The sequence below is a fragment of the Macrosteles quadrilineatus genome, unplaced genomic scaffold (genome assembly GCF_028750875.1).
Source record: "Macrosteles quadrilineatus isolate MER2022 unplaced genomic scaffold, UCM_ALF_1.0 Scaffold_5__1_contigs__length_97177068, whole genome shotgun sequence".
Taxonomy (NCBI): Eukaryota; Metazoa; Arthropoda; class Insecta; order Hemiptera; family Cicadellidae; genus Macrosteles; species Macrosteles quadrilineatus.
Genome location: NW_026542598.1, coordinates 44,481,242 through 44,499,604, shown reverse-complemented (window position 1 = coordinate 44,499,604; position 18,363 = coordinate 44,481,242). Strand labels below are relative to the sequence as shown.

Here is an 18,363-nt window from a genome sequence, read left to right as displayed (position 1 = left end):
AATGGCAAAGAACCATGCCTCCCTTTTTTTGTCCTAGGATGCTGGGCACAAGCCTGGGATTGTTTTTCACATTACTTCAGGCTAGACCTCGGGGTTGCGGCATTATCACTTTGATAGACTGGTACAGTGGCATCGTCCTGTAATCCAGCTACTAGGTCACGAATTGTGGATATTTATAGACATGCATTGTGGATGCGATACTCCTTGGTGTGGATTAATGTCCGAACTAGTGAGTACTATGACAATCCGCAGTACTATACTGATAATTAGACCAATTCGTTAATACAAAGGCAAAAATGTGGTTGGGATTCTACTATAAACTGTGGGTCCCTTAGTCGCCATTAGCTGTATGGGCTATGTGTCTAAGGAATATGTCGGCCTTAATCACTAACAAGACTACAAGATCACGCCACTCATCCTACACTCATATTTGGGTTAAAATACGCACATAGTGGTGTCCCCATTTTAAATAATTGATATGATTGATATAATTGAAATAAGGTTGGGGATCAAAAAATGAGTTAAACCACAAATATCTTAAGGAAGCATTATATTTATTTGATAAATGCTGATTTGTAGAGTTTTTTTTGTACCAGTGCTACATAAATTGACCTTTGCACTTAATTGGAGGAGGATATTTACCAGTTAGAGTCAAAATATCTTAGGGAGCCAAACATCCAGTGGCTAATAGAAGATGAATAAGATCTTTGCTTAAAGTTCATCCGGTTGTTGTAAATTACTCTTATGTGCGTCTGAAAAAGAAGCATAACATTCAAGCAACATTTACTTTTCAATTTTTATACTTTTTAACGATTTACTATGTGGTAAAATAAAATAAGTTTGTACTCTTTTAAATTGATAATTTATGTGTAGCCTAACTACTGTATTTTATACAGCAGATCTAAATAACAAGCTGGCATTATTAATTCTCACCCGCGTTCTATTCCCGTTGCAAAGCTTCTGGGTATATCAGCTTGTAAGGTGTTAACACGTCCAATGCAGGTAACGAGTAATCTTGTCACTGCTCGTGCTGACAGGCTCCTTCACTTATATTTGGGTTAAAATATGCACTTAGGTGGCGTCCCCATCTCAATGATTGATTGATAATTGATAAAAGCACCACTACAAAATGATCCTCGATCCAGCGTCGTTCCCGTCATGCACAGTTTTGTTATCTGTGTGTTAGTGTGTTATATGATGTAAGTGATGTGCAATAGTGAATGAATATGGCTAACTCTTCACAAAACTTTCACACTGAAGATGAACTAGGAGATACGGAAAAATAACCGTTCACAACTCAAGCTAGGGATTACTTTTAGTGTCACAAGCGTCAGTTCTACATGGCAACTGGACGGCGCGACATATGACAAGTATTGCCGTCACGAATGATGACATCATATCACGCCAAAAAAAATTTTGACGAAATAACATCTGATCATCATTCAAGATGACATTTGATAAGTTAATTTAAGATATCATATTTTAGCCATACGAGTGATATAGCAAATTTTGGTGCCGCATTGAACGTGTTAACTGACTACCTACAAGATTTTGGTTTGTAGACCGGGCAAACTGTTGGATTATAATAAAATAATAATAAGAGCTAAAACTTTTAATACCATTAGTTAATTAATTGCAAACTACGAGCACTTAGATAGTAGCCTACAGTATATAATACCGTGGGCCAAGCCCCCCCCCCCTTTGTACTGGAAATTGTAATTTAATAGTATATTGTGGATGGCTTGTTAAAACACATGTGACAAGTATTTTGTTTATGTTTTCCTTGTTATTTTGTTCAACCAACATTGTTACTTGGCAACCCATAAGGCCGATGAAAAATTATTGTTAATTTTTCAAATGAGTTGTTTAGCGAAATACAAATTTTCCTGAGGTAGTGGCTGTTTTCAATCACATTTTTAGGACAGAAATTATTTAGGGCCTACAACATTTGAAGGAAATCGTCAAAGCCATTTTTGAGATCTTTTTTCAAGCAAGCATACGTACAAGCAAACATTGCTCATACATTAGTATTGGATACAGAAATAAAATGTAATAACATAATGGTTCCTTTACTGCTTTAGCATTATAGGTGCTTTAGGGTAGGTACAATGTTAAAGTAATTTTACAGATTAAATTATTTTAAATTTGTAAAAAAATTGTTATTAGGATCACAAGCTTTTGTGTATGGGCCATCCTTTGTAGATGGAGAATAAAGAATTAAAGCTTAACACAAACAGAGAATTGAGGCAATTTTATTAATTTTCTTTGGACCAGAATATTGTGGCTGGGGCCCAAAAGCAGGTGAGTATGTACCAAGGGAAGAGATCAGCATCTTAGTCGAAACAATACGGTTTCAAAATCACGTGGGTAGAAGACTAGCAGAATGGCCATAGCTGAGATCTAAGACCAGATTAGCAAGGAAGAAGGGAAGAGGAGACCGCAGATCAGGAAGCCTGGAGACAGTGTTGGCCAGTTACCACCTTAGAGTAGCAGTAGATTAAGTTTTTTAAACAGGCTTACCTGGTCATGCCTCTTGCTCGTGCAACATTCTTCTTCAAACAAGTTTGGGTATATCCTTTCATCATTGCACCATTGATAATGACCAGTCATGTCTAAAATCTTCAAGTATTTGAACACACCTAGTTTCCTATTACATGAAACAAGATCTGCTAGTGTATCTTGTTTGATATTTGCTTGCTGAAGAGAAAAATACCTTAGATTCGATTGCTGAGCAAAGGATCTTATGCAAATGTCACTTATACTTCCGGCATTCGCAACAAACAGAGCTTCCAAATTATGACATTTATTAAGTTTGTTAAGAATACAGTCATTCAACAGCACACCTATGCCCAATTGTTTTAAAACCTGCTTCTTTTTTTCTAAAAAATACATCAACGCATCAGACTCCAGAGATGTACAGTATAAAATCCATAAACTGTCCAAGTGTTCACAGTTTTCACAGAGATCATACAAATTATCACTTTGAAACATTGTGTCATGACAAACTAGCCTTTTTAAATTAACAAATTTTGAGACTTCATCACATGGAAATCTGTAAAGCCCATCTGTAAACTCATTGACACCGAAACTTACTTCAGTGATACTGTTGCGATAGTTTGCTGTTAAAAACCTCACAGCTTCATATGATGTGACACCTATGCAATTGAAGAATTCTATTTTCTTAATATTTTTGCAGTTTGTATTAATAATTTCAAAAATCTCCAAGAGCAGGGAAATTGATTTGTCAAGTATCATACTTCCTTCAATGAATTTAAAGTTTTGAACTTTGGATATTTTTTCAACATCTTTTTCTCCGATCAATATTTCCTTGCCTTCCCACCTGGTATTAGTTTCATGTAGATAACTGCGACCTAAGAAGGAATCACAATCAATGACTGCTTCTATCGTCACCCAGAAAATGTAGTTTTCTTCCACAACTGATTGCCACCTGGTGCATACAAGCATAATGCTTCTGATAACAAATTTGGCATTCAACTTTGAAAATATATAACAAAGAATTTCATCTGGTAGGTCCCATATTTTAACAGATGGAGATGCCATTGTACCTGTAAGATAAAAAGTGATTGTTAGAATTAAAAAAAATATAAACAAACACCAAAGCAGCTTGATGGAGCAGCAAATATACTGTGCAAACCTGTTAGGTACACAATGAGACTCAAAAAATAATTGGTAGGTCAATACAAAATTTTTTTTATTAAATTTAACTTTTATTTTTAAAAAGATATCTGTTTTACACATCCGTGAAAAAAAACGTAACAAACCCTTATATAGCCAATTGTGTGCTCCTTAACAAAAAAAGAAACATAACAATCAAAATAAAAACAACATTAATGTAAACTTTGTAACTAACATAACCTAACCTTTGTTACAGAAAGTAGTGATGAGCGATACGTATCGTATCGGAATATCGCGATACGCGAGGGACGATACGATATTTCGATACGATATTTGAAAAACTATACGTATCGTATCGCCTAAAACTATAGGTATTTGTATTTATATCGGCACATAGAGCGATACGATTCATGTCAAAACGATATTTTTAAGCTTTTTTTGCGCAGGCTGAGCAAACTGCAAAATCTGTACTCTGTGGATGTGTAGTTTGAAATAGGAGTTTTTGACGTCTGTATTTTTGGTTTTTACTTGATAATGTACCAGTCCCATCCCAGTCCAGTCCATTTCCACTAGCGTGCTATCAAGCACTAGCAGTGCAGAGTGTGGGAACTGTCTGTGGCAATTACATTAATGTATCTGCAATCCTAAAATGCTATGGGAAGGATAGGGAAACAGGTCCAAGACGTAGGGAGTTGTGAAGGAAGTAGTAAAGGCGAGCAGTGTGGAGTGTGGAAATGGATTAGTGTATCTGCAATACTAAGACTGTTTTCAGAGTAAACTAATGATTTTCCCCGAGCAAAGCTTGGTCCCCAGGTAGGCCTACTTATATAAATTTGCCGTTTCTAGGTTAGGTAGGGGAGGGGGGAAACGATACGATGCGTATCGTTTTTCGATATTTTTGACGATACAATTCGTGTATCGCGATACAGACGCCCGATTCAATATGGCGATACGATATTTTTTTCCGATACGTATCGTATCGCTGTATCGCGATACGCGTCCGTATCTCACTAACAGAAAGTGTCAAAAATGCCCAAAGACAACCACAGAAGGATTCAGTGAGTAATAGCATGGTAATAGTTATCATTAGACATCGAACAGGAACAGGCTGCGTGGAGCAATTATCCAAGCCTTGAGCCTTAATAGCTCAGAATAAGAAAGAAAAAAATACTATTTTTTCATCCTAGTAGCCAACCCCGCTCAAAAGAGACCTAAGATTTGAGTTGAGTGATGTTTGTTTACGTTTCGATTACAGCCAGTTAAATATCTTTATTCGTTTGAAAAAGTGCATGATAATAACAGTATTTGTGCTAGGAGATTATTTATTTATTCTAATTACATGGAATATTACTTTTTACCATTCAACTTACAGTTTCATAAACTCGACGAATTACGAACACTCTATTAATTGTTAAGCTTCTACTAACCTAAAAGTAGAAAGTAAAGTACGGACGGTCGTGTGTCTTGTGGATTTCACGTTCTTTCTTGACAGAAGCAGACAAGTGCACGACGGTCCGTCAAAAAACCACAGCCTTTATGATCTCGGAATTTAATTGCTTTATAAGACATCGTACTATGTAAATTAACGATTAGGGGGTGAATTGAGTAACTGCCAAAAAAGTTATCTTTTTGCTCTTATTACATCATGACTTCGAACATCGATGCCTCAATCCCACGATTACTAGAAAAATACCGGTATGGATCATAAACATAAACAAATGACGTTTTTGGTCCGAAAATAAACAGTATTTAACATTGCTTAAATGGAACTGCCAAAACATAAAATGTTCAATGCTATTAGTATAGGATTCGGGCCAACAACGTCATTTGTTTATGTTTATGATCCATACCAGTATTTTTCTAGTATTCGTGCTCAATCCTATATTTGCGTGAAGGTCGTATTAGATTCCGTGTTTTTGTGAAGGAGCCTGATTGGATTTACACTAAAATGTCTCCTTAAAAATATCACGTGTATTCCCTATAAAGGTAAAATGTTAAATATATAAAAATTAAATTAAATTATTAAATGTTGTAAAATATTAATAGTTTAGTATGAAATGAATGCATTTTCCAAATTTGTTCAAAATATGCTCATAAACAAGCAAACTAAAATTAACAGTTTAAAATTTTCTTCATAAGAATAACATAGGAATTTTTAATTAAATTTTTTTTTGAATTTTCTCTGTAGCCATTCGGCGCATAACGCATTTGTTTTTTTTTAAGCTCGGCAAAATCATTTGTTTTTTTTAAGCTCGGCAAAATGGTTTGAAAATAAGTTGCTGTTTTGTTTGTTTTTAGGGTCAAAAATGGGAAAACCCTATTTTCACTTCATAAAACCCCGTTCCCATAGTCCGATCATGCTGGTTCGCGAACTCGTTCGAATAAATGTAGGTATGCACGTTTGTACCAAATTTCTTCAAAATCGGATCATTTTTGCCTGAGTTATTATGCTAACGGACATAATATATATATTTAAAATACCCCCGTTGCAGCAAACCTGCAGACTAAGCGAATTTCCATTTGCCTGATTAGATTTACACTATAATGCCTCCTGAAAAATATCACATTTATTCCCTATTTAAATATAATTAGTTTAACGAGTACTTAGGTTTGCTGCAACAGGGAGGGTAAAAAGGTATTTTTTGCTGTAAAATGTTCATAGTTTAGTAAAGAAATGAATGTATTTTACATATTCTATCAAAAATTGTCATTTCTCTAGTGAAAATTTCAACTTATGTGTTTGTTTATATGTGTCTCTATGGACTTATTTAAAAACCTGCTTTTCTGTCAATTTCCCAATAAGCTTTGTATAGAAGAACAGATTGTTAATAAGTTCTTGTTTGATAAGAAATTTGATTACCTGATGATCACTAACAAAACTATGTAAATACATATTTATACATTGAGAACCTATTAAAAAGCTTCCAAATTGTGAGTGGAGTCAAGTACAGTTGTGACAAGTATCGTTTTAATATTTTGCTAACTTTGAACTGAATAACCTAAGCTTTTTTTACTATCAATGAAACTTAAATATTCCTTTGAAACGTTTCCCTTAACACATATTAAATAGACAGTTGTCTCTATGGGGAATAGTAAGTAGACGACACAATTTTTAAAAATAAACACAAATATGCTTTAATATACAACAACAAACAGATATATAAATCACATTAAATAATATTTACACAGACAAGTCTAATGGATGAAAATATTTATATCAAACTCAAACTACTCTCAGTTCCTCTGTGGTTTCAGGGTGCAGGAACACCAAAGTGGGTGCTTTGGATTTCAGATAACAAAGCTAGTATTTAATTAATCACGCTGCATTATCACGAATCATCAGTTCAATTTCATACTCTTGATGGGGCAACACACTCTGAATATCACAATAAAGATTAGGCTAATCACCATTAATCAGTACAGCTGTATATTCAAGTTCTACCACAAAGACTGATACACTTTTTTCTATTGACTTAACAATTACCAAGGCTTCTTTCCTTTAGCATTCTGAAACAGTTGAAAAAACTCAGCCCCAGGCCTGTCCCAAACAGTAATGAAGTATCAGTTTCCCGTCCGTTTCGTAACAGTCATACAAGTTCCTCACTAGTTGGTCAGGCGAAGGTGCAAATGCTTGATTTACATAGAGAAACTGAAAAAAATGCATTTTTGTAAATCTTAATTCATCCAACATCTTTAACACACAAAAAGATTTTATATTGAGTATCAGAAAATAAAACTTCAGTACTTTTTCTACAACTTTTATCCATTCTACTCATTACTCAACAGCCACAACTAAAAAAATACATTCTTTCCTCCTCTCAAAACCACAAATCAACCTCAATAATAACACATCAGATTTAACCCTTAGAGTGCCAGGCGAGAAATAAAAGTAACGCTCAAAAAATGCCGATGATTTTTCCCGAAGGTCGCGCTAAAAATGCCGAGCGCGATCTGGCGATTTTTAGGTTAAAATTTCGTAAAAATCGAATTTTCGATATTTCGACCAACGAAAATCGATGTATCGCATCTAGTAACTTTCGACTCAATGTTAATATATGGGTTAAAAGAATCCGAGTATTCATTCGGTTGTTATGACAACTGTTCGATCATTACGAAACGTCCGGTCAGCCGGACGTTGGCACTTTTGGCTCGTTCTAAAAACGTCCGGTCGGCCGGACGTCGGCACTTTCGGCTCGTTTTAAAAACGTCCGGTTCCCCGGACGTTGGCACTCAAAGGGTTAAAAACAAAAACATCAAAGGTAAAGAAAAAAAAAACTACTTAAAATTAACTAGTTGCTGTGCAACGCTACACATAAAGGATTCAGAAGAGAATAAAGGTCGATTCACACGTAGTATCAGTTACAGCACAGTTCTGTCATAGACCAGTCGCAGTCGCATCTGTAATCTCTCAGTCATTTGGTTTCAGTCAGTCTTCTGTCGCTTTATTTACAGTCAATTCAAAAAAATTAAAACAAAATATTCAATCAAATTTTTACCGTCCATCTTGTTGATTATTTAAAACAGTAACTTACGTAAAATATAATTACGATCATTTAAAATATAAAAAACCCCTATTTTCTAACCTCAAACACGTCAGTCAGGTGTCCGAACAAAATTACATGTCGTACCCCAAATTCACATCACAACATAATTGTGAAACCTGCATTTATTTGTTCTTGTCATTGCTAACCTACAAAATTTTTACCAAATTATCAATTACTAGTGGCTTGTACGGGCAATGGCCCCTATATATATATATATATATATTCTAGTAATTATTTTGTACAAATTATTAGCCTCATGGGTTACCTACCTTTAATTATCGTTTAACCTTTTTGTATATTATAATATGTCTAATAGTTATTACATACCTGCATAATGCATTTTGATGTCTGCTCTGTTTAAAATAAAAATTCCAAATGACATGCAGTATGTTGTTTATAATATAAACTTTCAAATCATAATACAACTGAGGAACATTTTCCTATATAAGCCTATAGGCTACAGATTTCTTTGAAAAAAGAGAAATTCACTTAGAAAAACACAGAGGAGTGAAAATTTAAAAACGTACGTTTTCAGGAAAAGCATTTTGCAAATTCTTTTCCCCTTTTTTCAAAACTTTTATTATTATTTGTATTTCATTAACATTTGAAGTTACATAAAATGTCCATGGTAACGCAATATCTTTGTAGTTTCTTTTTAACCCTCCAAGTGTCCATAGTTTAGGCCTTAATGTCCACCTATTTTTGGCGCATTTGCAAGGTTTTATTAAAACGGATCTGAGAAGCTTAAAACAATGTTCAGGGTGTCTAGTTTATTTCCATTATAAAATTCAAGACTAATTCCAGACTTTTCAAGACTAATTCCAGATTTTTCAAGACTAGTTTTTTCAACAATTTAGTGGGTGTTGTTACCAAAATGTATCGATTCTTGATACCGATACCAATTTTTATAGCTTAAGCAAATTTTCTGAATAATACTACAACAACCCCTGCCTTTGTCATAAAGTAGTATTATGATAATGTGGTGTTTTCAAGTAAAGAAATAACGCAGCAATAAAAAATTCTAACTAGCAAATTTGGTTTTTTTTTATCATGAAATCTTCCACGTACCGTACGTTTAGACATCATCATTGACTGCAGCGGTTACAGAAACGTGATCGTCGTCGTCCACGATCACGGCAAAATCATGAACATTTCCTGCGGCCTTGTAGACATCAATGACATCATCGTCGTTTCCCGCGGTCTCAGAAACGTCATCGTCCGCGATCGCGGCAAAATCATGAACATTTCCCGCGGCCGTGTAGACATCATCGTCGTCTCCCGCGGTCACGGAAACGTCATCGTCGTCTCCTGCAATCACGGAAACGTCATCGTCATCTCCCGCGGTCACGGAAACGTCATCGTCATCTCCCGCGGTCACGGAAACGTCATCGTCGTCGTCCGCGATCGCGGCAAAATCATGAACGTTTCCCGCGGCCGTGTAGACTACATCGTCGTCTCCCGCGGTCACGGAAACGTCATCGTCATCTCCCGCAGTCACGGAAACTTCATCGTCGTCGTCCGCGATCGTGACAAAATCATGAACATTTCCCGCGGCCGAGCAGATATAATCGTCGTCTCCCGCGGTCACGGAAACGTCATCGTCGTCTCCCGCGGTCACGGAAACGCCATCGTCGTCGTCCGCGATCGCGGCAAAATCATGAACATTTCCCGCGGCTGTTTGGACATCAATGACATCATCGTCGTCTCCCGCGGTCTCAGAAACGTCATCGTCCGCGATCGCGGCAAAATCATGAACATTTCCCGCGGCCGTGTAGACATCATCGTCGTCTCCCGCGGTCACGGAAACGTCATCGTCGTCTCCCACGATCACGGAAACGTCATCGTCATCTCCCCCGGTCACGGAAACGTCATCGTCGTCGTCCGCGATCGCGGCAAAATCATCAACGTTTCCCGCGGCCGTGTAGACTACATCGTTGTCTCCCGCGGTCACGGAAACGTCATCGTCATCTCCCGCAGTCACGGAAACTTCATTGTCGTCGTCCGCGATCGTGACAAAATCATGAACATTTCCCGCGTCCGAGCAGATATCATCGTCGTCTCCCGCAGTCACGGAAACGTCATCGTCGTCTCCCGCGGTCACGGAAACGCCATCGTCGTCGTCCGCGATCGCGGAAAAATCATGAACATTTCCCGCGGCTGTTCAGACATCACCGTCATCTCCCGCGGTCACGGAAACGTTATCGTCGTCGTCCGCGATCACGGCAAAATCATGAACAATTCCCGCGGCCGTGTAGGCATCATTGTCGTCTCCCGCGGTCACGGAAACGTCATCGTCGTCTCCCGCGGTCACGGAAACGTCATCGTAGTCTCCCACTGTCACAAAAACGTTATCGTCGTCTCTCGTGGTTTCGGAAACGTCATCGTCGTCGTCCACTATCGCGGCAAAATCGTGAACATTTCCCGAGGCCGTGTAGACATCATCATTGGCTTTTGCTGTTACGTAAACGCAAGACGACGATCGCAGCAAAATCATGAAAATTCCCGACTTTGAAATCAAATTTAAGACTAAATCCCGACTTTTCAAGACCATTTTGTAATTCAATACTAATTCCCGACTTTCCCGATTTTCCCGACTACTAGACACCCTGATGTTAATTCTAATGTTCTATATACCATTTTGTTTGGAAAATCATGGGCTTCAATATTATATATAAAACATAAGGAACATTTTTTCAAAAAAAAAAAAAATTTTTAGGTAAAAAAAATATAATTTCAAAAATTTTCAAAAAAAAAATAAGTTCGCGCTCAATGAAATTGTATAAATTATAGGCCTATAAATATTTGAAAATAGCCACTTTGTTCTAAATTTTATGAGGATTACAAATATATAATAATATAAGGAAGTATATTTGCAAATAAATAAGTTATGGGCAAAAAACTGATTTCAGTACATAGCGTTTAGCTAAGAATGCATAGCCTAACCATAGCTAGGAATCTGGCTGATAATTTACATCAATATCACTACCTACTTCTTCAGGATCATCAACCAGCACTTCAAAACCACTTAAATCTTCTTATAATGCACCACGTATATCACTACTTTTGATTTTTAACACTAAAACAATGATAAACGTAATAAAACACATCAGTCATCGGTCCGGGGGAACCTAGCTGTTTACAAATACACGCACGTCAGCTGTCTGCTACAATATTTTCGGAACTAAAATGAATAGCGCTTAGAGACAGACCTCTGGAGAAAGCTTAGAATATTACGGAAAGAACGATACCTAACTCGATCCAGTTCAATCCGATTCAGTCAGTCATAGAGCCTTCGCCGTAAACGATGTCTGCGTGTCGAAAAATCGACAAGTAACACTACACAAAGTGTGCTGCTTGTCGAATTTTCGTCAAGTAACACTGGGAGGGTTAAAAGAGCATCTTTAGTGGAAAAACACAAAATCCTGTCACGACCATAACGGACGTTTAAATGAATATTAAAAATAGTTAATATTATTTTTATAACTATGTTTTGCTATAAACTTATTTACTTTTATGACCATTATACAATAAAAAGGTCACTGAGCTTTTGGTATATTTGGTTTTTCTAGAAAAAAATAAAAAAACTCAAAAAATTGAAAAAAGCCAATAAAATCTTTTTAAGTTTGTATAACTCCAAAAAAACTTACCTGAAACCCGAAAAATCGTTATGTTTGTATAGAGGTGTGCTTCTTTTGTGTATAAAACATTGAAATATGACGATATTTTAATTTTTGAAATTTTTATGATAGAAATCATAAACGTGATGGTCAGGGACAAGCAGTACGGTCGTGAATTGTCTGGAATAATCTAAATCTTTCCAAACAATCCTTCAATTATCCTGTTAGTTATAATAAAAATATGTGTTTCAATTGAACTAAACTGTTCAATTTACAATTATATTAAAGTTATTGTCACGACCAAACACACTATAATCCATAAGGCTGGATTGGTCGTGAAAAAACCCGCGATGGTCGTGAAACTTTGGTCGTGAAATTACGTGTTATTTGGCTCTGTTCTGGCGGTAGCCCTGCACCTCATGTTCGAGGATACAAAGTGGACTTCTAGGTTAATCTAGCAATTGAAATATCTTATAAACAAAAATTAACACCATGTCTACTTCATCGAATGACTACATACGGTCATGGACACACCAAAATTACAAAAAACATAATCTTTCCTATATTAATCTTGTAATTCCTCCTTTCAACTCGAAACGACCGGCACTAGAATCCTGACATACACCCCGAACTAGTCTCTAAAACCAACTGACTCCATCGACGCCAGGCTTGCCACTGTCGTGCTCCAAAGTTGAAAATTTTTCCCAAATGGTCGTGACGCTAAATCGAGGGACAGACTTATTTTGTCATGGTAGTCAGTTTTTAATGACAATAAAATTATAATATGCTCCTTTTTTGTAAGTTTAATAACCATTGATGACATAAAAATTTGGCTTTATATATTTCGGCATGAATAATTAGTCTAAAAACAGCGTGAAAGTTGGAAAATGCACCCTAGGGACACGTTACGGTCGTGAATTAAGAGACTTTAAAAATACGAAAAAAATACCCAGAACCTATTTAAAACCAAATAAATGTGTGTAACATGTTGCCCCCGTCCCAAAAAATATTAAAACACACAATAATAAACTACAAATCCAGTATCTACGAAGTAAAAGGCCAGGGACATGAAAACGTACGTTTTTAAATTTTCACTCAGAGGTAATGTCATCATCCAAATTGTAAAATGCTTATTCTATGACAAAATCTCCCTGAAAACAACATTTGTTGTATGGTATCCATTTTGGTCGATTCCTTGGTCTTTATTCGGTTCTAGTACTATTTTAACATTATCTGACCGCTTCACCCGGCTGAACGCAGCATAAAGTTGACCATGGGCAAACACTGCCTTTTTAAATAAATGCCAACTTTTGTGAAGGTTCTGCCCTGCTCCACAATTTCGCCAAATTAAATTGTGCAATGCACCACAATGAATGCACCCATCGTTCATTGGTCCTACGCTGTGTTATGCAATCTTATTTAAAAGTGGCAATATATACACAGAAAGAACTTCATGTTCATCCGATGCTCATTTATTCTTCTTCCATTAATACCGTGCCAAATCTGGCGCCTGTTGTTCTCATTTCAAGGAACAATACCTCTGCGTGGCGGCCTACCTCTTCCGACATTATACATTATTACTGAGCAAAAGAACACTACATTGTAAAGTATTAAGTTAAAAAGTATCAAATTGTTTGTTCAAAAGATTTAATCTAATTTACAATTTCTGTTGTTTACTACTTCACTAACAATTTTACAATAACAAAATAATGCCCAATCAGGTGTGGTTATCATTTTTTCAATTTATATAATAACAGCTGTGTTTACACTAAATAAAAAGACATAAAATTAGATTCCCATGTTAAATGTGAACTATTTTATTCCGTAACAACCTTTTGGTGCATAATTAAGAAAAATGAACAATTTTCCCCAAAATTTCATGCCCAGACCTTTAAAATGAGACCTCTCCCAGCTTTCTACGGCCTCCCGTTCGCTCACAATTTCATTGTAAAATTTTGGGCTTACGGAATTAGATATATAGATAAATATTATAATTATATCCCTCATACATTATTCGACACCTCTAGGCATCCTGTCCTCCCAAGGGGAATAAACTGATTTCATACCTACATACAGTAGTTTCTTTCCAAACGGTTGAGGATAAGATTACTGCAGTCCCCAATAATAATGTTAACGCTAGGCCTATCTACTATTAATATTAAATAGTAAATTAAATGCTATTAATTTCCACCCACCAAGGTCTCTGCTGGATCCAGCTTCAGGTATTTCTTGATGAACTCTATAACCATACCAATCTTTTTATCTGGGTCCACAGACCACTTTTTCTTTTTCATTATTGGTGCGTTAGCTGTAGGTTTCAGGAGGATGTCAACTGTAAAAGGACATAAGTTACCGGTATAAGTTTTATTATAAATTCAATAGGATTAGACTCTTTTGATCGATGGAAATGTTACTGTTGTCTTGGAATAATTTAATAAAAACTGAGGTGGTTAAATAGTACTGTTAGAACAAAGTATTGTAAAACTGTTGAACAGCAACCCTGGGCCAAGCCTGTGACACTAGAGTAACCATTAGCTGTGGTCGGCTTTGGTTGGATTGTGATCAAACGCAGATTAACTTACCTACCTACTACAGGGTGTCCACAGAAATTGTGTCATTAATTTCCCTGACTTTCCATGACTATCCATGACCATTAACCATTGATTTCCATGACTCACGAACTTTACTCGAAAATTGTAATATACTGTAAACACACAAATAATACTGCCTAGACAGAAAATATTGAAATACGTATTAACAGATAACAATGGCGTACAACAGGTACAACAATGAACTAAATACAAACTCAAAACCCATAAACAAAGACAACTGTATAAATTGAATTGTCGTATAGCCTATTTGTGAAAAATTCTGAAAAATGCTACAATAGTTGGGGTTACGGCTGACTAGATTATTGAAAGGACCACTGAAATCCATCCATCATTGGTGATTTCCATGACTTTCCATGACTTTTTGCATATTTCCATGACTTTCAATGACCAGAATTTTTTTCCATGACTTTCCATGACTATCCCTGACTTTCCAGAATGTGGACACCCTGTACTACAACCTCACCTTATAAGTGCCTGTAGGGCAGAGATATATCTCGTTCGGTTCGTGTTATGTGTCCTAAATGTGCTGACGACTCCACCCATGGATGAGAAGGCCGTATTTTAACGTTCATGACCTGAAGATGTACTCGTTTAGCAGTACGAAACGGCCGTAGTTATTTCATAACTTAAGGATCAATTGACGCAACAGGTAAATTAAACCTTTTATATTTGCATTACCTTGATCCAGAGGCTAACCCATCAAGAGATATATCTGTCACCAAATCATTCTTAACCCTGGCCAACAACAAACACCTTTACTATTGTAAACATCTCCAGAATTGTGGTTTCTCCGTACTACACAGTAAGCAGCTGCTTTCTGTAGGCATACTTTTTTTAGCCCAGTAAGTTGTTCTTTAAAGAAAAGGACCGGTAGAGTCAGCTGGAGTAAGGGAAATTAACCAGTCAATTTTGTAATCCCCCAGGCGAAATAGGCTCGCCAAGCAGCAACAATGCTAATATATCATTGATTTTAATGTGAATCACTTTGATTGATTGACCCCATTGTGAAGATTATTGAAATTAAGTTATTTATGAATTTATTTACTACAGAATGCATGATGATTCCAAAAACAGCTATGAGTTGGAGTGAGTTATTCCATCTTTTCAAGGTAGCAAAATGATAGAAAATTAGTAAGGCTACACAATGCTTTGATTCTATGAACTGTATGCAGGCCTAATGTGGGTTGTATTTATCTTGTAAAACCAGTAAAGCCTCGTTCACACGGTGCGAGTTTACAAGCTACTCGCCAGCATGTAAGAAGCCGGCGAGTTGGCGAGTGTGCTTGTATTCGTTCACACGGAGATTGTCCACTCGCCAAAGTGTAGAAAGACGCCGTCGAGTCGGCGAGTGCGCTTGTAGTCGTTCACACGATGCTTTTTCCACTTGCTCAGTAGCTAGATTGAACCAAATCCTCCGACATCTTTGAATAACATGCGCACAAGCACAAGCAACTGTGTTCACACTGGTTACTTTACACGCCTACTCGCTCAAAAGCTGGCGAGTTGACGTGTAAAGTAGCGGCAGCGTCAACTTTTTACAAGCAGCTTTTGAGCGAGTACTTCGTTCACACTGAGCTATTTTACTAGCTGCGTGTAAAAAAGCCGGCGTGTAGCTTGTAAACTCGCCCCGTGTGAACGGGGCTTAAAACTTAGCCTAAACCATGTAGCCTAAGTTATATTTGTTCACTGAGGCAAAAAGTATCATAAACGTCTCATCTGTGACGGTGTTTACAGTTCGTTTGCATGCTCGTAAGCCTACTGTAAAAACCTACTTACTTCCTGGCGTAGTAGCATAATTTTATGCTGTATAAGTGGTTTAACTAAAATCTAATCAAATTTATAATTAGCCTAGATAGGCCTAGGCCTATTAAGTTACAGTTTTAAGGCACACCCCAGGGTGCATATTTTAAGGGAGGATGAGTCTAGGCCTATGGATGAATGTGATTACAGCTCTTTTGCTCACTTGTTCATTATCCATGACCAAAAATGCCAGCTTACGTTACTTACTTTTTTCTATTTTTGACGATTTTGAGACATCTGAAGGTTTATCTACTACATTCAAACCAGTTTCACTGATATCTTCAGGGCTAGCCTCTAAATTTTCCTTCACAGGGGATTCACACTCAGCCATGGTAATATGATAATTTTGAGGATAGGCCTATTCGTAGACGAAGAAATATATTTTTCACACTGAAAAATGATTTCTCTATTTTTGGTGTTAATTTAGGCCATACTTCATTTAAACAGCAGAGTAAAACATCCGACTGATCTGAAACTGTATGCTGATTTCAGAAAAGTATAACTTCATCTCGACGGGATTTTGAAAGTTCATAAAAATATAATATTCTATGGATTCCGTCGTGTTTTGACAGCCAATTCTCAATTGTTGGAAGTTCTAATGAAGATTCTGAAGAGGTTATTGCAGATGAAGGTTAGACATTTTGACAGTGACACTCGACTCGATGACGATGACGATGACAGTCGAAGTCAACAGTCTACAACAACAGTCTACTTCACTTCACTTTGACTCTTTGACTATTTAATTCTTTTTGTCTATGCTTTGACTTTGTGACTGACAACTTAGTTTCTTCTTCTTTTTCTATTCTAGTAGTTCGCTTAAAAGCTGGCTTGGTTAAGTTAACATGTAGCCACACTATAAGTTTCAGCATTGATTATAGTCAAGTGGTTTCAGTAATAGAGTAGGTAGTTAATATGCAAATGAAATGGGGCATGCTGGTCTAGTGGTAGAGCGTGGGATTTCGGTCCTCGAGGTCCTGAGTTTGAATCCCGTCAATCACCAATGGATTTGATCAAAGTGGATAGGATACATTTAGTTTTAGCTCGAAGTAATGTAAAAACTAAATAGTACTGTTGTATTAAGCATTGGATTTTAATAATTTATTGTCCTTACATTACATACACAAACAGAACAGTGTCATTTTTAACACGCAATATAAGTAAAATATGTAACATAATAGATAGGTTCACAACTTTGAAGTAACCCTCATCAAGCTGTTCTAGTTCTTGGTAGGTGTGTAAGGGTCCCTGATATTGTTGGGTCGAGTCAGTCGGCTAACCGTTGTCCTGATGAATCTGTTAGGGTACCGAAATAATTTTCGCCCAAAACTCAGGTTGGATAGACCCGACTCGAGCATTTATTTTACATTGAAATGGCGACCAAAGTAGGTATTTTTAAGCCAAGTATGAATGGAAATGAGTGTAGTGATAAAAAGCGCCTGTGACAATGTGCCATTGAGAATTGACAATTTATTCCTCCAACACGTGTGATGTTCACACTACATAGTCTTGTCTTACTGTGGAGACGATGATGACGTTTGCTGTGACCGAAGATGCTCACGATTTTGTCGTGACCGCGGAAGATGTTCTTGACACTTAAATTAAAAATAAATTCTGATTCCAAACTATTTTTCTGGTTGAAATTTATTTTGTAATGTTTATGAAAATAAATTATAATTTTGTTATAACTAAAAGCTTCTTAGCTAAGGCTACTTTTAAATACCGTATAAAACTCTTTATGGTTGTTTCTTATGAAATAATAAGGATTTAGGATTAATTTTAGTCAACTCCAATCCATATCAAACCTATGTGATATTATTCTACGGCTGTATAAAGGTAGCATTTGGAACACTGGTTGCCAAACTCAAATTGAGATCAAAATATTGCCAGTTTACAGATACAGTAAATGATTGTAGTTACACAAATAATTTTTGGAGAAACAAATGAATTTGAACAGTTATAACAGGATAGTTATTTATTTTATTAACAGAAAACATACAGTTTTAAGCAAGAAAGAAACAAAAAAAGTACTCAATAACAGTCAGTTCTTTAACAGTAATATCGTTCAAATCGTATGAGTACAAAATATCATAATACTATGATCAAAATTCAAAACCATGTTAGCACAATTATTTACTTGCAATATACACAGCTAAT

The 18,363-nt window shown here is 36.4% G+C and overlaps 2 protein-coding genes across 2 annotated transcripts; both read right to left on the bottom strand.

Annotated features, from left to right (window-relative positions):
* Positions 1 to 580: 580 nt before the first annotated feature.
* Positions 581 to 5,106, bottom strand: LOC128994901 (uncharacterized). Its single transcript, XM_054419729.1, has 3 exons — positions 5,064 to 5,106; positions 2,521 to 3,566; positions 581 to 752 (listed from the first exon to the last, which is right to left on the bottom strand). The coding sequence occupies exons 2-3, from the start codon at positions 3,559 to 3,561 to the stop codon at positions 639 to 641; spliced, it is 1,155 nt and encodes a 384-aa protein (XP_054275704.1). The 5' UTR covers positions 3,562 to 3,566; positions 5,064 to 5,106; the 3' UTR covers positions 581 to 638.
* Positions 5,107 to 6,745: 1,639 nt separating this feature from the next.
* On the bottom strand, positions 6,746 to 16,902 carry LOC128995190 (autophagy protein 12-like). The gene is made up of 3 exons (XM_054420124.1): positions 16,417 to 16,902; positions 13,993 to 14,129; positions 6,746 to 7,285 (listed from the first exon to the last, which is right to left on the bottom strand). The coding sequence occupies exons 1-3, from the start codon at positions 16,538 to 16,540 to the stop codon at positions 7,163 to 7,165; spliced, it is 384 nt and encodes a 127-aa protein (XP_054276099.1). The 5' UTR covers positions 16,541 to 16,902; the 3' UTR covers positions 6,746 to 7,162.
* Positions 16,903 to 18,363: the final 1,461 nt, after the last annotated feature.